Source organism: Oryctolagus cuniculus, chromosome 13, assembly GCF_051225735.1.
Source record: "Oryctolagus cuniculus isolate XC-2025 breed Fujian yellow rabbit chromosome 13, ASM5122573v1, whole genome shotgun sequence".
Classification (NCBI taxonomy): Eukaryota; Metazoa; Chordata; class Mammalia; order Lagomorpha; family Leporidae; genus Oryctolagus; species Oryctolagus cuniculus.
Genome location: NC_142879.1, coordinates 61,695,412 through 61,717,440, shown reverse-complemented (window position 1 = coordinate 61,717,440; position 22,029 = coordinate 61,695,412). Strand labels below are relative to the sequence as shown.

At 51.9% G+C, this 22,029-nt stretch overlaps 1 protein-coding gene, 1 non-coding gene and 1 pseudogene across 5 annotated transcripts in view; 1 reads left to right on the top strand and 2 right to left on the bottom strand.

The window, feature by feature from the left end:
• Nucleotides 1–208, bottom strand: part of LOC138845061 (V-type proton ATPase subunit S1 pseudogene) — a 36,086-nt pseudogene extending 35,878 nt beyond the window's left edge.
• An 841-nt stretch (nucleotides 209–1,049) lies between these two features.
• On the bottom strand, nucleotides 1,050–1,213 carry LOC127483635 (U1 spliceosomal RNA). Its single transcript, XR_007910073.3, has one exon. It is a non-coding gene; the product is annotated as a U1 spliceosomal RNA (small nuclear RNA).
• A 5,279-nt stretch (nucleotides 1,214–6,492) lies between these two features.
• Nucleotides 6,493–22,029, top strand: part of GPR137B (G protein-coupled receptor 137B) — a 50,738-nt gene continuing 35,201 nt past the window's right edge. For all 4 annotated transcript variants that reach the window (XR_016219040.1, XM_089311652.1, XM_089311651.1 and 1 more), the window contains exon 1: nucleotides 6,493–6,994. Coding sequence is in view for 3 of the 4 variants with exons in the window: in XM_089311652.1 (XP_089167778.1) it covers nucleotides 6,626–6,994 (369 nt within the window). In the remaining variant the exon portion in view is untranslated. The remainder of the gene's footprint in view (nucleotides 6,995–22,029) is intronic.

Below are 22,029 nucleotides of genomic sequence, written 5' to 3'. Positions count from 1 at the left end.
TAGATACATAGTACATGACCCATGACAGCCCTTTTGTCAAAGCACCAAAGACATTGGGAAGGGAAATGCCCCCACCTCTCAAAAGCACTGATGTGGCTATTTCATGGGTATCAAGGATACTGTTGAGAGCATCTGGAGTTGACTGAATTCCCTCATGCTTGCCAGAGGCACAATGACCAGTAAGGGAGAAGTTGCCAGCAGAAGGCATGATGAGCAAGTCCATTCCCAGGGCCAGTCTGGGAACCAGAACTGCCAGCACATCAAATGTCTTTGGCAGAAACTAGCTGAACATGGGCCCCAGGACTAAAAATAATGGGCAGCTCTTTATAGTCCTACTTGATCTATATGAAAGATGTAAAAAAGAACTCTCTAGGTCTGACTTAAGCCATCTCAAAAGAAAATGTTGTGCCCAAATCCAATTCTTGGGCCTGAACTTAAATGCTACAGAAATGGAAAATTTCTGTTACTTCCCCATTTAACTTTTCAGTTAGTGTGGAAAGTGGGCAATGAAAATAGATTATCGTAAGCTTAATATAGTGGTGACTTCAATACAGCAAGCCCACTCAGCTCTTGGAAGGAAATGGCCTTTTTTTCTCATTCCCAATACATGAAAGATCCAAAAGCTGCTTTATGTCATCTGGTAAGGATACCTTCTCATCTCACTCAAGAGTTAGGTTGTTATAGAGATCTATATTGATATAGGGGCTGGTGCTGTGGCATAGCTGGTAAAGCCACTGTCTGCGGTGCTGGCATCCCATATGGGTGCCAGTTCAAGTCCTGGCTGCTCCTCTTCCAATCTAACTCTCAGCTATGGCCTGGGAAAGCAGTAGAAGATGGCACAAGTCCTTGGGTCCCTGCAGCCACATGGGAGACCTGGAAGAAGCTCCTGGCTCCTGGCTTCAGATCAGCTCAGCTCTGGCTGTTGAAGCTATCTGGGGAGTGAATCAGTGGATGAAAGACTCTCTCTCTCTCTCTCTCGCTCTCGCTCTCGCTCTCGCTCTATATCTGTGTAGCTCTGTCTTTCAAATAAATAAAATATTTTTTTTTCACAGGGGAGAGCATGAATGCAGTCCCCCACTACCACAAATTATGCAGTCGAGTTTGCCACATTTGGGAAAATCACAGGCGTCAGCACATCCGGAGTGCAATGGATGAGCCTCGCCCTGGGAAAACCACCTTCGTGATCATGGTATCTCCCCTGCCAGGTAAGTATCTAAAGTAATTTTTTAAAGAGGTCAACTCTGGCTCCATGGCACAGGGTGTTTCACAGCAGTCTTAATCCCCTCAATGTTCTTCAGGACATCAGTGTCTACGATATCAATGACATTGTGCTATAAGGGCTTACAGAGCAGGGGTGGCAGTTACTCTGTATGTGAGAAACATATAAATCATGGTGTGGAAAGTAAGTCCCATGAATCTACAGGGACCTATAATATCAGAGAAACATTTTAGGGGTTCAGGGGTCTAGGTCGAGGTGTTTCCTCCAAAGCAAAGGATGAGTTGTTTGCACCTTACACTGCCTCCTACATGAAAGAGAGGCACATTGCTTAGAGTTCCTCTTGGAGAAGCAATATTTATCAGCTCAGAGTGTTCATTTTTGAGCCACTTATGGGGTGACTGAAAAGGGCGCTACTTTTGAAAAGGGGCCCAAGGATAGAATAGTATCTACCTGGTTCCAGGAGCAACAAAAGCTGTTCTGCCATCTCCAACCCAGGGCATCCAATGGTGCTCAGATGTGTCTGTTAGTGGCAGGAGGGCAGTTGGTATAGGATCTAGGATGCTGCCTGGAATGCCTGCATCCCATACCAGAGTGCCTGGCTTTGAGTTCCATCTCCAGCTCCTGACTTCAGCTTCTTACTAATGCATACCCTGAGAGACAGCAGTGATGACCCAAGTAGTTGGGTTCCTGACATCCAGCTGGGACACCCAGGTTGAGATCTGGGCTCTCGACTTCAGCCTAATATACCACAGCTACTGTGGACATTTGGGGAGTGAACCACCACATGAGGTCAATCTTTCTCTTTCAAAAAAAATTTTTTTAATGTGTCAGTAGTTAATAGGAGAGGAATATGATCCTGGGACAAGTCATGCCAGGACAATCACAGTGTCAGCTATAAGGGTTTTAAAGCAAATGCATGCTTTCTTTGCCAAATACTTATTTTCCTTTACAGAAAAAAAGGTTGCCTTGTAACTGGGCTACAGATGAGATTGAAAGCCTGATCAAGGAAGTCAAATTACTGTGTAGACTGAGCTGCTTACCTGGAGCTGGGTGTTATTTTGATGCTCAGCAAAAGATTCAGCTACACTGGAGACACTCAACTCATGTGGACAAACTGACATGCTGTGTGGAGATGTCACCTTCTGTCCCCAGCTAACCCACTGCTCACTCAGTGTGCTTATGGACACAGTGACCATGTGGGCAGTGACTGAACAGATCCACGTTCTTTTTATTATTTTTTTTAAGATTTTTTTATTTGAGAGGTAGAGTTACTGACAGTGAGAGGGAGAGACAGAGAGAAAGGTCTTCCATGCGCTGCTTCATTCCCTACATGGCCGCAATAGCCAGAGCTGATCTGATTCGAAGCCAGGAACCAGGAGCTTCTTCCAGGTCTCCCACATGGGTGCAGGGCCTCAGGACTTGGGCCATCTTCCACTGCTTCTCCAGGCCATAGCAGAGAGCTAAATCTGAAGAGGAGCAGCTGGGACTTGAACTGGTGCCCATATGGGATGCCAGCGCCGCAGGTGGAGGATTAACCTACTGTGCCACAGTGTTGGCCCCCAGATCCATGTTCTTAACAATTCTGCTCCCAAGGCCAGCCTGGGTTCTTACCAGACAACTTCCATAGGAATCAAACTTGAGCAGTTTTAGACAGCCACATGAAAAGAGATTATACAGACTTATTTAATCTTGGGAGGATAGAGGCAGCTTATCCTCCCTAGAACAGACAATGCTTCTGAACTTGGATTGACTCCCTTTGCCCACTGTGCTTACACCATCATCCTGAGACTTTCTGAGTGACTGCCTTCTTCATCATCCTGGTATCCCCCAGAGTACCACTTCTAACCAAGGACCTCACTTGCTACTAAAAGAAATGTGATGGGGTAACTTCAGTAGTGGTTAGCTTTTCAGAATGACCAGTTTAGACTTACAGTGTCCACTGGAAGAAGATGCTCCTGGAAAGATACAGAATCTCTTCTGAACCCAAAGTTGATAGGGTTTCCTGCAGTTCAGGAAAGAAGAGAATGACATTTCTCATTAATATATCCTTGATTCACTTGCAAATTTTCTTTCTGTTGCTTTACCTAGGACTCTGCTACCTTGAAGGTCTTAGTAACCCAAGAGGAATTCTTCAACCAGGAGATTCAAACTTGTTTTTTTTATAATGGAAATTGAGACTCCTCCTATCAGTGGGTGAATTGCAAAAAGGATTATAGTATTGGCTGTGTTGACAGTGACAGTCAAGGGAAAGTAGGGATGGTATTTTATGGCAAGAAAATGAAGGCGAGTAGATGGAAACCAATCACGGTAGTGCCGATTGCTACCAGCAAGTCCAAGGGCAAACTTTAACAACCTCAGATCCCTCAGAAATGAAAGCTCTCCCTGACTAGCTGAGGTGCCTGCTGAAGGGAAAGGAGGATTTTGTATGTCCAGAAAGGAGAGGAGTTTAAAAATATCAATTATAGCCATATGGTCACTTGCACAAACCAGAATTCTAACTTATTCCACTTATGAGGGTACTTCAGAAAGTTCCAGGGAAAGCTGAACCAAGAAAAAAAAGTTTATTTTGGTGCAGAACAAATTGAAATCTATGCATGTTCTTCCATAACACACATTTCCATGAGCTTTATAAAGATCATATATTTTCTTCCTTTTTTCTATTCACCTTTTTTGCCTTTTTCTATTCGCCCCTTTTCCTCTACTATTTTCTATAGTACCGAGTAGTGATAAATATCTTCACAAGTTAGTCCATGAAATACAGAATGACATGGGGTTGTAACAGAATTAAAGGAGGAATGACTGTCACCCAGGGCACCTGGGTTTCAAGCTGGACAGAGAGAAGGAGGAACGAGAAAATGTGTTTTTCAGCTGTTCAGGGATTTTTGTATTCATCAGGTGCATCTTTGTTATCTATCATCTTTGTTTTCGAGATCATAAGGAAGGTAAGAAGGACACTTGACACTGATAGTCAAAGGAGTCGATTAGTGTAGACACAGGGCATTCTTCTGGCTGCTGTGAATCTATCTGGTAGATTGCTATTTCCTCTCCCAATCCATTCTCCATTTCATCTACAATAGCAGATCTTTAGCTCTGCACAATGCCACACAGAATAGAAACTACATTTCCCAAGCTCTCTAGAAGCTAGCTTACAAAGGTAATTAAATTATACTAACCAGGAGCCAGCATGGTGGCATAGCAGGTTAAGCTGCCACTGCTTGCAATGCCAGCATCCCAGTTCAAGTTCCAGCTGCTCCACTTCTATCCAGCTCCCTGCTAATGTGTCTGGGAAAGCAGTGGAAGATGATCAAACTCCCTGGGCCCCTGCACCCACATGGGAAACCCAGATGAAGCTCCTGGCTTCCACCTGGCCTAGCCGTTGTGGCCATCTGGGGCGCGAAACAGCAGATGAAAGATTTATCTCTCCTCTAATTATGTCTTTCAAAGGAAAACATAAATGTTTTTAAAAAAAATTCTACCAAGGAGCTGAAAGTGGACACATCAGTATTTCTGGTAGTGCTACATGGACAGGAGAGGATAAGCCTCATTTAGCCCTCTCCTGTTCTTACTGCCAGCTTGGGAAGTGGGTGAAATTGTTAGGGAGTCAGTAGGCATCTTGGATCATCAGGTAGTCTTGTGAGTAGACCCATGTATTGTGCAGGAGAAATATCAGAGCTTGGACCTCTGATGACAAACTAAATTTCTTCAATAATATACAAATAAAATAATAAAATGTTATTTTACCAGGAGATACACAGGTAAACAAGGCACAGTTTCTATCATAAGGAAACTGATTGACAAATGCAGCTAACAACCAGCAAGGGTGCTATGGAAACCGCACGTGGAGCACCTAATCTAATTCTGAGCTCCTGGTGGGTCTGCAAAAAACGCTACAGGAAGTAACACCCAGGAATGAGATTAAGCCCAGTGTTGGAGGAAGGTGGGAAGAGGAGTTGCTTTGGCCTGTGGAAGTTAACAGGTGTTACCACTGCTTAACACTTGTTAAAAGCTAAGTCGGGAAGCTAGGGTAGAAGTTGGACTTTATCCTCCGGAACAGTGAGGCAAACTAGGGAACTTTACGCTTGGGAATAACGAGGTCGAATGCATTCTTTAGAGATCATTCCAGCTGCTCTGTGCAGAACGCACTGAGGGAACAAGATGGGGGTTGGGGGGACGGGGAGCAATGCCATATTTTCTGTTTAATAACCATAGGGAGAGGGAGAAAAGGTAGAACCGGGCCGGGGGTGGGGGTGGGGGGGAGTGCAGAGCCCAAGGTGCACTGGTAGCGCAGGAACACGAAATAATTGAGACAGGGCCATAGTGGATCCAGGCTTCCTCCGGTTCCCTTCAGAAAAAGGCACACACCATCAGCCACGCAGTGCAGTGTTAATATGAGAGCCCGGGAAACTTCATTTCCTAGTTTGTTTTCCCGCAATGCTTGCCCAGTGGTGTTTCCAGACTGCAGCCTGGCGTCAGCACTCTGCCCAGAAGGTTCGCTAGCTCCCAGCACATCCAGGACACTGGAAGGGGTGGGTCGCGGGTGCAAACGACCCCAGCTCCACCGCTCAGTCACAGCAAACCGGGAGCGTTCCCGGACGGGCAAAGCAGCCTAGCTGATGGGGTGGACTGGACGCGGGAAGCCATGCGCCGGGCAGTCACTCTGGGCTCCGCGGCAGGCGGGTCGCCTCCCGCGCTGGCTGCGCGCTCAGAGGTGAGAGGAGCGCCGTGCCCACCTAGCGCTGCGCGGTTCCTCAGGAGAAAACAGCGCGATTGATGCCCGGACGCAGGCAGAGCCGCGGGACCGTCGGCTTCCGCACCTTGAGCATACACACTTGACCTCAGAAATACAAACCTTGTCTCTGGCATTCCTGTATTTAGAAGTAAACATTACCTCAGACGCCGGCCAGTTCACAGCCACACAAAGCTTTATTTTTAAAGGGAGGAAAAAACTAAGTTTTTTGTTGTTGTTTTGGTTTGAAGAATTAACCTCTCCTCTAACGCAATCAGCTGCGGAAGGGGAGACGCTAGGAGCACTGGTGTCCAGCCGTGGGCGGTGCAGGGGGCGCGGCACGCAGTCTGGCTGCTTTGGTGCCGGGGCGCAGCGCGGCGGCGCGCGGTCCTGGGGGCGCGCTCGGCGGCGCCGTAGTGCCTGGGCTGGGGCGGGCCGGGGGCGCGCGGGGCCGGCGAGCGCGCGGGGGCGGCGGGCTCCGCGCTGCCAATCGCAGACAAAGGCCGCCCCAGTGAATCATGTGGTGCCGGGGGAGGAAGTGCGGCTTGTTTTCGTTCCTCCAGTCATCGGGCTGCGGGCGGAGCGCGATGCGCGAAGGCTCCCGCGCGGGCGGCGGCGGGGCCCGGGAGCCCCGATGAGGCCGGAGCGCCCGCGGGCACGCCGCAGCGCCCCCCAGCCCGATGGAGGCCCAGCCGTGGGAGCCGATCCGCAACGACTCGCTGCTGCCCACGCTGACGCCCGCCGTGCCCCCCTACGTGAAGCTCGGCCTCACCGTGGTCTACACCGTGTTCTACGCGCTGCTGTTCGTGTTCATCTACGCGCAGCTGTGGCTGGTGCTGCGCTACCGCCACAAGCGGCTCAGCTACCAGAGCGTCTTCCTCTTCCTCTGCCTCTTCTGGGCCTCCCTGCGGACCGTGCTCTTTTCTTTCTACTTCAAAGACTTCGTGGCGGCCAACTCGCTCAGCCCCTTCGTCTTCTGGCTGCTCTATTGCTTCCCCGTGTGCCTGCAGTTCTTCACCCTCACGCTGATGAACTTGTACTTCACGCAGGTGAGGCGCGGCGGCGGCAGGCGCTCACCTGACAGCGCAGCCCTGTCGCGGGGCTGAGAGTGTGGGAAGGGGCCTGGCTGCCGGGACCACCCCCCGCCCCCGCGCGCCCACTTCCACAAGCGGCGAGGAGAGGGAAGCCGAGGCTCCTGGGGCCGCGGCTTCCAGTGGGTGCCCGGCTCCGCTCTGGGCCCGGCGCGAGGCAGCATCTCCTGCGGACGCCGCCAATTGGTACTTGATGGGACGCGCGCCCGGCGGGGAGGCCGGAAAGTCTAAAATTCCCACCCTGCCTTTCTCGTTCGCTTGTCCCAACGCACCTAACCCCCGGCCTGGGAAGAGCAGCTGCATTTTGGTCTCCAGGTTGGGACCAGACGCTGCCTTTTTTTTTAAGTGGTGACAGGGTGGGACCGTTCCGGTTTCGATGAGATGGAGCCCTATTGAGCTGCTCCTTACTAACTCCTTCCACGGGATGGCTGAACGGCAGCGTGGGGTGACCCCCAGCTCTGAGCTGCCGGCAGGAACTCAGGCTTGTTGTCTGAGCTCATCGGAGAGGCCCCAAGAAAAAGCCGTAAAACTTTACTGGGGCTCTTTTACAGGCGCACACAATCAGTTCATCAGGCGTATTGTTAATAAGCTAATGGGATAGCGTGAGAACGGACCTGGCTGCTGCTTCGCTTGTTTACTTTATGGAACTACAGTAATTGTGATGCACTTTGGAAATAGTGCATTAAGCATTACACAAAGGTTTAATAACACAGCCTCCTCCTCGTTGTTGTCATCGCTAACTCCAAGCTTTCTAAGCACAAAAACTGTCCATTCTTCACTTAGGACTGCCCGAAGGGACAGCACCAACAATGTCGTCCAGTGAGGAGAATTTAAAAATAGGGTCATGCACAGAGGCCCTGTGAAGGCAGGCATTTGATTATTTTTTTTAAGATTTATTTATTTATTTGAAAGAGTTACGCAGAGAGGAGAGGCAGAGAGAGAAAGGTCTTCCATCCGATGGTTCACTCCCCAGATGGCCGCAACAGCCGGAGCTGTGCTGATCCGAAGCCAGGAGCTTCCTCGGGTCTCCACGCAGGTGGTGCAGGGGCTCAAGGACTTGGGCCATCTTCCACTGCTCTCCCAGGCCAGAGCAGAGAGCTGGATCCGAAGAGGAGCAGCCGGGGCTATAATCGGCGCCCATATGGGATGCCGACACTTTAGGCCAGGGCGTTAATCTGCACCACAGCGCCGGCCCCCTGATTATTTTTTTCTAAACAGCGTCTCTGTTTCTCAAAATATCATTGATTCAAAAAATAAAAAAGAAAGTAAAAAGTGGATAGCCCTGGTAGGGTGGGAGCCACTGACTGATAATCTGGAGGAAATTTGGTAGCTTTTGGCTACCAAACAGATTTATAATAGTTGGTAGATCCTATTGTCTTTTTAAAATGAGTGTTCTCTCGAAACCTTCTTAGAAGCCCAGTGTATCAGCATATTTTCCAGTCCACTGGTAATGTGCATTGTGTCTGTCCAAGTATTACCTTTAAACCCCCAAACCAGTTCAGGCAGTTGGCTGTGCTGCAGACACAGGGCTTTGCCATTGGAGGGAATGGGGTGGCTCCATCGCAGTGCAGAAGTCAGGTGAGTGCTGGTAGCTAAAGAACTGTGCGCGTGGTGATGTTGCGTGTTGAGCATTCTCCTCTTGTCCCTTTCTGAGGAAGGGAAAATCTAGGGAACTGCCATGGCTCTCTGGCGGTGACATGCAAATTCTGGACATAGTGCCGGATTAAAGGCTGTACTGCACATTTTCTGCACCATCTGCTGGTTGGGGAGTAAATGCTGAGCAAGGGAAAAAGTGACCGGGCACACAGAGCCACTGTGGCCAGGAGGCCCAAAGTCATAGCTCTCAGTCCTCATTGTCTTCCTGCCTCCCAGATTGGCGGGGGCGCCGTAGCAAAGGGCATTTCACTTGGAGGGCCCTGAGTGGCTGGCAGGAGAAGGTGGCTCAGACACAGCCATTCCTAGCTTCTGGACAACAAGTTATGCTTCTGGGGGCGTTACAAAGGGGTCAGCCCTTGGGGCCGGTGCTGTGGCGTAGCAGGTAAAGCCACTGCCTGCAGTGCCAGCTTCCCACTTGGGCACCAGTTCTAGTCCCGACTGCTCTGCTTCCGATCCAGCTCTGTGCTATGGCCTGGGAAAGCAGTGAAGGGCCCGCGTGCTTGGGCCCCTACACCCATGTTGGAGACCTGGAAGAAGCTCTTGGCTCCCGAATAGGATGGGCCCAGCTCCAGCCATTGCAGCCGTCTGGGGAGTGAACCAGTGGATAGAAGACCTCTCTCTGCTTGCTTTTGCTTCTCTATATGTAACTCTGCCTTTCAAATACATAAATAAACCTTTAAAAGGGGGGGGGAGTCAGCCCTTTGACCCCATCCTACCTCTACCATGCCCTCCTTTTGCACTTACTCATTCTCCTACCACAGGCCTCTCAACCTCTGGGATCCCCTAAAATGGGCAGTTTTCGAGAATTACTGCTGCCTGGCCGCCTCTCAGATCAAGTAAATCCAATTTTGCAGGGGAGATAGCAGCTTGCAGTACTATCTTACATGCTAACAACAGTCCTGAGCGATGTTTTACTTAATCTTGCAACATTCCTCTGAAAAAAGTGCTAAAAGTGTCCTCCTTGTGCAGCGGAGGAAGCAGAGGCTCAGCTGGAGACAGGATTCGCAGTGACACCAGAGTGTAAGGCTTGTTTGGAATTGACAGTGACTAGAAAGGGAGTCGGCAGAGATGGAGGGAGCTTTTCTCAGCTGTATCCCTATAAGCTGCCCTGGGCTAGCCCATGCATCTCACCCTTCCAGATAACCTGTAAAGAGGGCACTGTCACTTCCCCTGCTGAGCTTCAGGGAGATGAGGACACTGACCGTGGTGCCCCACAGCCCGTGGGACCCCCTCCTTGAGGTGCCTGGGGAATGGTCCTCTTTGCTGCGCATCCGTTACTTTGTGGTGACGCCTTCAAGCCTCACACACACTGCTCAGCAGTAAGCAGCCCGCACCCGCCCACAGGCACACGTTCTGGGGTAATCTGATCATTGAACAGACTGATCGACTTTCCCCTCAAACCATCGTGTTTTCTTTCTCTCTTTCTTGGAGAGGGAGGAGGAGAGGGAGAGGAAAAGGGAGCAAGCGTGCTCTGTCTCCAGATGCCTGCAGCAATGGGTCTGGGCTGGGGTGCGTGGGTGGCAGACACAATTACTTGAGCCATCGCTGCTGCCTCCCAGGATCTGCATTAGCAGGAAGCTGGAGTCAGGGGCTGGAGTTCGGAGTCAAACCTGGGCACTCCAGTGTGGCCTGTATGTGTCTGAACTGCTAGGCTGAATACACACCCTCAAATCACTTAAATATATTTTTAAATTTTTTTTTATTTGAAAGGCAAGGGTGGGGAGGAGAGAGGGAAAGAGAGAGAGAGAGAGAGAGAGAGAGAGAGAGAGAGAGAGAGAGCTCTGTGCATTAGCAGGAAGCTGGAGTCAGGAGTGGAGCTGGGACTTGAACCCAGCACACTGATATGGGATGTGAGTGTTCTAAGTTAACTGCTGTACCAAACACCTGCCTCTCTAATCTCCTTTGTGATTGAAGTCTTATAACCAAGGCACCTGGGTAGGGTAGGGGCTCAGAAGCAAAGGCTGGCAGCTTCTGGGCCAGGGGAGCACCTGAGCAGGCAGGTCTGTCACAGGCAGGAGGGTCCTGTGTGGTGGTGGGCATGGCCACACCTGGGCAACTTGTGCTACCAGCTGTTCCTCGGAATTCAGTGTAGAACTCAGACTCCTGAGGGTCCTGAGTTGGGCTGAGTGGAACAAGCTCTGCTTCCCCTACTTCAGCCTTGTCTTGAGTCCTGTGACCAACTCCTGCCATTACAGGTAGTTTGAGGAAGGAAATGGAGAAGTGAGCCCTCTCAGTGGGGGAGAGGGGATGACTAATGGATACAGTCTGGGAGCCAGGGCCTCGCGGCGCCTTGGAGGGCAGGTGGGAGGCTGGCATCTATGAGGGTCTGATCTGTTCTGGATCTGGGCATGCATCTGGGGTGGTTTGTTGTGAGGTGGAGCCAGGGGCTCACAGTGGGGACCTGAGGCTCACGGTGGGTGTCGGAGCTCAGGGAGGTGCTGGGTCGGTCAAGGTTTAGTATCAAGAGGCCCCAGAGGCAGTGGAAGAAGCGGGGAAAGTGGACAGAGCTGGGTTTGTATTCTGGTGTTGCCCTAGTGTGAGTCAGAACAGGTTCTGACTTCTCTGAAGCTACTGCTTCACGGGGGGAAAGAAGCCGTCTTACTTAGCCCACAGGCCGCAGTAGGTCAGAGAAGACCGTCCTGACTCTTACAGGTGCTCCTCCATCTCCGTACAGCCCTGAAGCCAGGCTTTTGCTGACACATGACCGCTGTACTACAGGTCAGGTCCAGGGACTGGTACCAGCCCACAGCACTGTCTGAGTGACTTTTACCACCACGATGCCACTTTCATGTGTCCAATGGCCCTGACTCTTGCATGCCCTGGGGGCGGCTGTGGTGAGTCACCAGTCCTAACAGGAGCCCCAGCAACAAAGAGCAGGGGTCACTGCAGGGCCAACCGCCACCCCTGGTGTTCAGGCGAGTTGACCACGGTATGGGGAAGTACAGTGGCTGCCCGAGGACCCCTGGCCAGAAGCACAGAGCCAAGACAAGATCCTGTGTGTCTGATCCATCCTGTACTTGTGGCATGTGCCACACCTCAACCTGAAATGCATCATGGGCCTCATCCTTGCTGACAGGGAAATAGGAAGCAACTGAAAATAGAATCCAGGGACTGATTTGCCACCTGTACCGGGAAAGGGGAAGTGAGTGATTATAGGAACAAGTGGCTTTTGCTGTGGTCTGTGACAGTACAGTTCATCAGGAAATACTTAGCAGATACCCGTCATGGGTCAGACTCCAGTCTAGCAGGTGAGCAGACAGAGGCTTGTAGCTCTCTGGGTGTCTGTAAAGAAGGAAGATGCTTAGCAAAGAAGGTAGGCCTTTGCCTATCGCAGGGACCAGACACTCGCACTCCCACGGGGATGTGGGCTATGCTCAGCTTGGTCTCCGTATGCCACACCCGTCCTGGCCTTAGCCTCTAGTACTGGCTCCCTGTGGTCACTCAGTGGGCCCAGGGCCTTCCAGAGCTGTGTGTGTGTACATTCTTGCATGTGCACCTGTGTGTCTGTGTGCCTGAGAGTGCATCTTTGTGTGTGCTTGGGTGTGTACCTGTGCGTGTGCCTGTGTGCATGTCTGCTCTGTGTCCAGCTCTGTGTGCATGCATGCCTCTGGATGTGATTGTGTGTGTGCCTGTGTGCACCAGTACATGTCTGTGTGTGGAGAGGTTTCCTTATTCATGTTCCACCTGCCTGCACTCGCCCCAAGACGTAACATCCTGATTTTACTGCCCAGGGTCACAAGTTGTCTCCACCAATACTAGCTCTGCACACACTCTGTTCTGTCATGGTGGCTTCTGCAGTGCCTCAGGGCAAGGCCCTGCCCACTGAGGGAGAGCCAGATTTTCTCCATGGTCTTGGCAACCTGGAACCATTAGACTCCTCACAGTGTATTGGAACCCTGACCTGATGGGCCACCCGGGGAGCCTGGATTTCCACACGGCAGAGCTGAGCTGACTGCACCAGGGTTGCTGTCACCATCAAGACGCCTCTGCCATTGTCCTACATATCAGTGCATGCAGGGTTTGTGACATCCTTCTGCTTCCTTGCCTTTCTGCTGCCAGGAAGCAGGGACAGAATACTGTCCCAAGACCAGTGTGCTCAGGCGCATTCTGAGGTCCAACTCCCGGCTGTGTGTGACCACAGGCCCTGTCCCCATGCTGTCCACCCTCCTTCCCACCCCCCACAGGCTCTCCCTCCAGCTAGCCAATCAGCTCTGAGTGATAGGGAGTTGAGGGTAGGGTCGGAGATGGACACGAGGCGCAGGGCTTTGAAAACAATACAATCACATGACCCAAGAGCGTCAGCAGGTTCCTGATTGCCTGGCATTTCCAGCGAGAGGACGAAACCTCTTCCTGGTCTGAAGGCCTGTCTTGGGCCTGATGCTCCCACTGGCCAGCTGTCCCGGGACAGCAGTAGGCTCTGCATGCAGTGCAGGCAGTACCTGCACACAGGCACTCCCCGGGGGCCCCACGGGCCTGCCAGTGTTTCACATTTTATTCACCCTGCAGCTGAAGCGTCGAGTGTGCTGATGTGTGAGGACAGAAGGCCGAGTGGTTTCACCTGTGGGCTGGATTCATTTCCTCAGGCTCACACGTGCAGGGCCGCGAGGAGGAAGTGATGAGGGGTGCCCGTCAGGATATCAGGCCTGTGAGCTGTGTAGAGTCCCTGTTGATTATCTTTTTTAAAAAAACAATCCTTTAACAAGGTAAACGAACAAATAAAACCTTTCTTAGCTCACAGGCCTTGTGAAAACAACTGGTGGAATGGACGTGGCTGGCAGGCCTATAAATTGCCAGCCCCTGGAGTGGGACAAACCCAGTGTTTGTCATCAAGATCCCATCTCGCCTTTGTTCTGTCATTTTTGCTGGGACAAGTCCTTCAGGCACTCAGAGTCAGGCTTTGGCTTCTCCTTGTGTTTAGGAAGTGTCACTCATCCAGTGAGGAAGCCTTGCTGCTCACCCGCACACAGGTGTCCAAGATCAGAGACAGTAGGGACTTCTGCCCTGAAGAGCCGCAGTCTATTGGGAAAAACAGACATGAGCAGAAGCAAGAGTGGCGTAGGCTTCCACCTGTAGCAGCACAGGGAAGGGACCTGCTGCCCTGGGCGTGGGGAGGCTCAGCGAGGGGTGGGCTCCATGTCATGTGGTGTTGTCAGCTCGCTGTGTTCCCCCCACTCTGTTTACATGGTAGACACATTTGCTGGCCTGAGAGTCCACAAAACACAGGGTGAAAACCCACATGTGATAAAACAGCCACCTTGTGTGCTGTTCTCCCCAGCTTCCCACATTGTCCCATCTGGGTGGTGTGGTGGTACATTTGTAGCACGTGGCTGGTGGGGTGTAAAGAGAGAAGCAGGCAGAGTGTGGGCAGCACTGGCCACCTGTGGGCCAGGCCCAGCAGAGATCACCCTCCTCACCTAATGGGGTGGTTCATACCACAGGTCCTTGTCTTCCCAGCTTCCACAAAGCAACACACAAGGTTCAGCCAGAACATGGAGACCCTTTCATTTCATTCAACAAGTGTTCTTTACCTTGATATCTAAAAGATCTACAGGACATAAGATTTACATGAAACTTAGTGTATTCTCTGTGCTGTGCAACTGTCACTTCTGTCTAGTTAGGAACATTTTCATCATTCCCCTCTCCCCCAAAATATCCATACCCATTAAGCAGTCTTTTCCCATTACTGGTCACCACAGCCACCAGTCTTCTTTCTTCCTCTGTGGACTTGCCTGTTCTAGGTATTTCACACAGTGTGCATCCTTTTATGCTAGGCTCTTCTCGCTCAGCATATTTTTGAGGTTCATCTTCACCAGAACATGTATCAGAACTTTGTTCCTTCATGTGACTGAATGATCTCCAATTGTATGGATGCACCACATCTTGTTTATCCCGTTCACCTGTTGACAGGTTGTTTCATCATGTGTTTTGGAGCATTTCCTCTACACCAGGCATTGTGTAGACTCTGTGTTAAGGTCAAATTTGGCTCCTACCTTTATCAAACTTAGTATTGAGCAGAGAAAAAAGATTTCATGTAGGTAGTTTTTCCATTCTGTTAGACATTACAACAGTGACACAAGGTATGGGATGTTTTCATTGGGAAGTTGGGGGCTTAATTCATTCTTTAATTTCTGTCATTCTCCCTCTAAGATACATGTTTTAAAAAGAACTAGTGACTTTTGCTACTACTTAAGTGTAAGTCAAATCTATCACAGTAAATCTTGTTATAGTAAAAAAAACTCCTAAGAAATGTAAATATTTCTGAAACCCAGGTATTCACTATGAAGTGATGCCAGCACTGTGGCAGGGGTATGAGTTCCAGGTTGAAGCCACCACTTATCATTCAGGCCCATTGGGTTTCCACCCTCATTACCTCAGTGTTGCTACTGGAGGCAATTTCTTGATGGGCCAGCAGAGGACGGGAGTGGTGAAGGTTCAGACTTGGGTTGACATAGGAGGTGTCTTCTGAACAGAGCTAGATTCTCAGGTGACCAGCTTGGGTCCCTGTCGGTTATGGGTTGTGTGGGGGAAGTCCATTTCCTCCTGGGCCCTGCCCTACATCAGGCTGCAGCCTCTAGGTGGCACAGCAGCTTCCTGAGATGTGGATCAAACTTGGGATGGAATGGTAGAGCTGGTTAACTCCCATTCCTACCACTCGGGGCCGTACAGAGCAGGTGTCACCCTCCTCCTGGGATGGACAGTCACCCCAGGTTTGACAGCAGATGCTGTATCTCCCGGCATCCTCCCTGCTCGGGACCAGCCATGCTCAGTTCCCAAAGGCCTCTCCCCCCTTTGCCCCACAGTGAGGGGCAGACCCAGCTGTCACTCCATGTTGGCTCCCCTCCAGGAGGACGGCCATGGCAGGGTGCAGGGGATGCCCTCAGATGCCACACACGTGTGGCAAGGACAAGAGCTCCTGGGAAAGTCTGCCACTGCAGAGTTCCTCTCACTTCTGAAGTGGAGCGTTACTTCGTTAGGGGAAAAACACTGGGGAGTTTCCACCGCTGACTTGTTTTGCAGTGTGTGTGTGATTTGCCCACAGGGATTGGGGTACAATGAAGACTTTGGGCCTGACTGATTCTTCCCACAGCTCAGTGGAGCCCATTTGGAACAACTATGAACAGGACCCTGGTGGGTAACCTGTACCCTGCAGTTGTGGCAGGAGCAGTTGAGACATATAATAGTGAATATAGTGCCTTGTGTGGCCCCAGACCAGGCTGAAGAAAGGGAATCCTGTCAGGGAGGCTGGTCTGAATTATTAGAGGCCACCTCTGTGCCAGTCAGAGGGGAAGTACTGCCCCAGATGGCCTCCGCCCTGGCCATGGGCAGAGGGCAAGGTGGCGCACTTCTGTGATTGGGCCTGGCCCAGGGCTGCCAGGCTGCTTCCAGCTACCAGTCCCTGGGTGGGGCTGCCAGGCCATGGCCTCCTTCAAAGAGAGGCTGCTGGCAGACTTGGTGGGGAGGGCTTCCCAGGGCAGGGGATTCAGGCTTCCTTCTCGGAAGGCACTTGCAAGGTCGAAGGTTTCTTGGTGAGCATCTGTACCAACCCTTTAATCTCACTGAGACACCAAGGTCTGGAAGGGTAATCGGTTTGTCAGTAGTGAGCCAGGCAGGTTGGTGGCAGTTTGGCCTTGCCTTTAGGTCCAGGTGCTCAGGTGATAAGAGATGACGCAGAAAAATGGAGAAGCTAAAGGCCAGCCTTGAGTATTGAACCTGAGGGCCTTTGGATGGGAGGCCGGCTCCCTAGAGAGCCCAGGCCTGCCCCGGCCCTTGCTTGGCTGCCTGCCAGGCTCTCTTCTCCATGTGGAGGCCAAGAGTCCTGCTGAACTCTGCTTTCTGGGTGACAGAGGTGGCTGGAGTCACAGCCCAGATGGTGAGGACATGAGCTGAAGGAGGGGTGGGAGAGAGGAGAGGTGCTGGAGAGCTGGGCTGGTGGGAGCTGGAAGGGGGAGGGGAGGGATGCAGCAGGTGGAGATGACCTTGTGTGCATACGTGGGTGCATGTGTGCATCTGTGTGTATACACACACCCATGACGCAGGAGCTCAGCCTGTCCACCTCCACTGTCCCTGCTCTCAGCACTCAGAAAACATTCCTCATGAAATCAGTGATAATGGAACAAAGGTCTTCACCCACATAGGTCAAGGTCATCTCCATAGGAGTGTGGAGTGTGGGGGACGCATCCCTAGGCTCAGCACTGGCAGAGTGGGTGGCAGAGGGAGATGGACCCCAGAATACCGGGAGTCAAGGCCTTGGTTCCTCGAGTCTTGGGAGCAGCACCTGCTATGCTGGAACACCTGGGCCCTGGCATGCAGGGCGCTGTGCAGGCTTGGGTGCAGGGGTCACAGTTGCTCAGCTGGGTCTCATTGAGTTCATGCTGTCACAGCCTGCTCTGGGAGTGTAGTGGAGTGTCTTCAGGGCCTTGGAGATAGGTCTGGATTGAGGCTGCTGTCCTGGAGGCCATCTGGACTTGCCCAGTGACACCGTTCTCAAGGGGTGCTGTGCTGTACAACCTGGCAAATTCTTTCCCGGAAGCAGAGCAGCTGTGCGGACTCCAGGTGGCTCGAAGCTCATGTCGACCGTGGGACTGTCCAGCATCGGTGGCCATGAGATCTGGGGCCTTCTTGTTTGCTCCTCCCTGTCAATGATGAGTCTTCCTGGCTAGGGAGCTGGGGCCGCAGGTGCCCTGGGCCCTGGTTCTCTCTCTGTGCTGCTGTCTCAGGCCTCAGTGCCTTACAGCGTCCCTGTCCCTCCCCTGCTGAGTTCCAGTGCTCTTGCTGGGCCTTCCACCACACGGTGCAGCTACTTTTTGGTTATTTTGCTGCTGCCTTGCAGAGGAGGTAAGCTGTGGGCACCTCTGTTTGGCCATGTTGGAATCAGAAGCCCCAACACTGGTTCACTTGGAAACCTTCTCAGTAGGGTAGAACACCGTGGTTAGTCCCTGCTTGTGAAAGGTGGAAGTCTGTGCTTCCAGCCTGTGGGAGAGGCCCTGGGCCCCAGGAGATTGTTTTTGGCTGCGTGTAACAGAGACGCCCAGACTGTGCTTACCCAAAGACAGTGTCATTCTCTCACTGGGCAGGAAGCCTTGGTCAAGGTCCAGGGCTGGTGTCACACGTTGCCTTTCCTTGGGAGCTTTTCTCTTCCTGCTTGTCGGCTTGTGGCTATAGATGGGGGCTCCGTCCCTGGGGTCACCCAGAATGCCAGGCAGAGGAATATGAAGGAAGAAGACAGGGAACAATAACGAGGATGCTTCGAGAGGCACAGATAGTCCCAGAAATCCCTTGCAGACTTCTGCTTCGTCTCGTTGTCCAGAAATAAGATAACGTATAGCATTTTGGACAGGTTTGGGGTTTTCTTGGATTGATGAGAGAGCAAGGATATTGGGGGGTCAGCCACAGCATCTGCCACCCACCAGTGACAGCACACCCCCGCCATACCATTGCCAAGAGCAAAGCTGCCCGTCAGTGTCTGCCACTCACAAAGGATGTGTGCACCCACCACACCTTTGCCAAAAGCAAGGCTGTCTGCCGCATGGTGTGGTTTCAGGTGACGGTGTACGCCCTGGGAAACTGCAGGTTTGCTTATTAGCTATCTTCCCCCTCGCCAGCTCTGTTTACAGAAGAAAATGAGGGGGAAAACGCTTAACTTGCCCCTTCTTTGACAGAGCCTCCTCAATGCCATGAGATCCCCTGTGGCTTTACCAGAGGCTTGTGTAAACTGACCAGCTTCGATTAGACCATGCATCTCTCTGGAATCGGTGCTCCTCAGCCTCTTCTGTTCAAGCTGGTTTGAGGTCAGCTGAAAAATTAGTGTGTCTCAGAGTTTCCTCAGAGTCCTACAGGTGTCCCCGAGTGGTGGTGGTGGGGGGGGACACTGCTGCTTCTGGCCCTACCTGCTGATTTCCCTGTGTGCAGCACAGCCACAGCAGGCCTGCCAGCCCCAGTGCTGTGGACACAGAAGTCAGAATCGGGCTACAGCGGTTCCCTGGTCCTGGCTCCTATCGGACATGTGGAAGGGAAGAAAATCCTAAGTGGCCACATAGGCATTGCCCTTGCTGTCCTGGAGGGTCAAATGCAGGTCCCCGAGAGACAACCTGGGGGGAAGCTGCAGGAGTCGGGATTCCAGGGCCTCCTGACTGTTACTCTGGTCAATGAGGATGTAGAAACCCAGACTGAAGAGCTGACTCACGACTGTCACTTGGGGACACGACAGCCTTGGGGTTTGCATGATTTCCCCAGTATTTCGGGAAGTAGGCAGCAAAGAGGGCCTGTGAGCGATGTTGAATGTGTCAGTGGTTCCTCACCTTGTGCAGTACGAAAAGTGCCTTTTATAGTCAAGAAAGCGTCTTGGGGGGTGAGTGCTTAGCCCAGTGGTTAAGATGGCTGTTTCCCACATCTGGATGCCTGGGTTCAATTTCCGACTCTGGCTCCCGACTCCAGCTTCCTGGCTAGTGCACACTCTATGAGAGGCACAGTGAGCAGTGATGCCTCAAGTAATTGGGTTCCAGCCTCCAATGGGGGTGATCCAGACTCCTGGCTTCTCTTTCGGCCCAGCCTCAACCATTGCTGGTTTTGGGGCAGTCAGCCAGCAGATGGGAGCTTTCTCTTTGTCTGTCTGTCTGTCTGTCTGTCTCTCTCTCTCTCTCTCTCTCTCTCTCTCTGTGTGTGTGTGTGTACCTCCCAGAATTTTAAGAGAGCATTTGTGATCATGGTCCAGTAGTGTTGTATTTAGAACCATGGAGGACCAAAGGAGGAGAAATAGTCATAACTGCAGCAGCAGTGGCGTGGGAGCAGCAGACACAGACACATACATACTTGGTACCTACAAAGCAACAGGCATTAGTCTAAGTACTCTGCATGTGTTCATGCACCCAAAGACATATAAGATGAGGACCATTATCAGTGTCAGTTTGCAGATGAGACATTACAAGCACTGAGAGGTCAGGTGACTTTTCCAAGGTCGCACAGCTGATAACTGATGAAGCCAGAGTTCAAGCCAAGTCAGCACCTCCAGATTGCACCCTCTTAGCCTTCTTTAGACATCCCTGTGCCAGAGATGGATGGGCAGCCTGGCTTATTCATACAGTGGTAAGTGCTGTGCCATCCTGAAATGCAAGACCTAGAGCCATGGGTTTCCGTATAGACAGACTCCAACCGAGTAATTGTGGGTGAACAGACAGGCTGCAGAAGGCTCCAGAAAGTACATTTATGTGAGGTAGAACACCTTGAGAGATAGGAATGCATATTATTTATGAATATATTGGTAAATGAATAAGACTACTGGGCTATAAAACACCAAAGTGAAGGGAGTGATGACCAGGGAGGGTAGGCTACAAGTTTCAGCTATGTTACTTTTATTTATTAAAAACAATAAAAGAGGGACCTGAGGCTGTGCAGGTAAAGCCGCTGCCTGCAGTCCCAGCATCCCATATGGGCGCCGGTTCGTGTCCCAGATGCTCTACTTTGATCTAGCTCTCGGATGTGGCCTGGGAGAGCAGTAGAAGGTGGCCCAAGCCCTTGTGGGAGACTCATGTGGGAGACCTGGAAGAAGCTCCAGTTTCCTGGCTTCCGATCAGCCCAGCACCGGTCATGGTGGCCACTTGAGGAGTGAACCAGTGGATGGAAGACCTCTTTCTCTCTCTCTCTCTGTGCCTCTGCCTCTGTAACTCTGCTTTTCAAATATATAAATAAACAAATCTTTAAAAAAAAAGAAAAAAGGCTAGGCGTTTGGCCTGACAGAACATCGGTTAACATGCCCATCGAGCACTTGCATTCAAGTCCCAGCTCTGGCTCCTGGTTCCCACCTTCTGCCAGTGTAGATCCTCGGAGGCGGCAGGTGATGGCTCAAGTAGTTGGGTCCCTGCAGTTGCCACTGGAGACCTCAGTTGAGTTCGCGGTTCCTGGGATCAGTCCCAGTCTTTGCAGATACCGAGAAGTGAACCAGCAGATGGGAAAACTCATTCTTACCTCTTGAATTTAAGGGGGGAAAAAGCAAACATGGTGAAGTGTTGAGGACTAACTGAACAGAGTGGTGTACACACAAGTGTTTGCAGTGTTCCCTTGTGTGTGTAACTTCCGGGATGTTTAATAATATTAGTGCAAACCTACTGTTGGGCCCAGGCCTGGGGTGCATAGGGTCAGGGATGATGAACTTTTTAAGGGTGGGAGGATTGTGTAGTCCCCTGGGCCTGTTTATCCTGTGGGGTGGAGTGGCAGGCAGTGGGGTGCACAGAAGGGGAGCCCCCAGGGCATGGATCATGATGTGCGGGGATTTACAAAGCCAATAGTGCTTCCTGTTGTCGTCATGTTTGTTGCCTCTGTCGATAGCAGAGGCTGCTTTTGAACATGGCATTTGCACAAGTGGTTATGAGCCAGCAGAGGCCTGCTCGAGGTAGTGGCTGAAGACGTAGGCAGACAAGAATTCAGAGGGTGGGAAGGAAGCAGTGAATGGTGTGTTAACAGAATGGTTTATTAAGGGAGGGGGCAGAGTTCAGCGGCTGCTTAGAAAGCCTTTCTGTTTTTGTCCCAGGAAGTACGTCACAGGCAGGACCCTGCGTCATCTGGAAGGGTGAGGTGAAGGACCTGGGCATCCTGAGGGGGCACTGGGGCCACCCACAGGTGGGGAAGTGCAGGAGGCCACCTTGGCCCGTTGTGGGCCATTCCCAGCCACTTCTGCCTGCCTGCAGCCTACCAGCCGGGGGCATCTCCCAGGCAGCTCAGTGTGCAGCAATCCTCTGAGAAGCCACGGTCACTCAGCGTGGTGCCCAGGCCTGGGCAAGGTCCACTAAGATTCTAGGTAGGACTTTGAAATGCCAAAGAAATGGTGCCCAGACTTCAGGGACTCTGATGAGAGCCGGTGCTACTTCCTGTTTCTCCTTGAGGCCTGATCTTGTCCCCTCCCCTCTCCTCTGGTCTCTTCTACCACTGTGGGGGAACCCGTCTAGAATGCTGGGGTTTTTAGAGGCTGTGTAGATGACCAAGGGGGGAGAAGGGAGGGAAGGCAGATGGGACCCTCCTTTATTCACTGATCAAGTCCCCTGAGAAGCAGCTGGAGCCTCCACCCTGCCCTCCCTCCCCCAGCTCCTCCCACTGCTGTCCCCTGTCTTCTGCCTCAGTGTCCCCATTGGGCCTGCCAGGTGTTCTCCTCCCTCCTAAGGGTGCCACCCCCCGCCTCTGCTGTTCTCAGGTCCTGCTCAGATCTCCCGATTTTAAGCACTAGGGCCTTGCCCCCTTGAACAAGCTTTTGCCTTTGACCATTACTGGGTGTTAAAGAGCAGCCTATGCCCCGGCCGTGCCTCCCCGGTTCACTTCCTCCTGCCTGCAGCTGGCATCGGCCTGCTTCC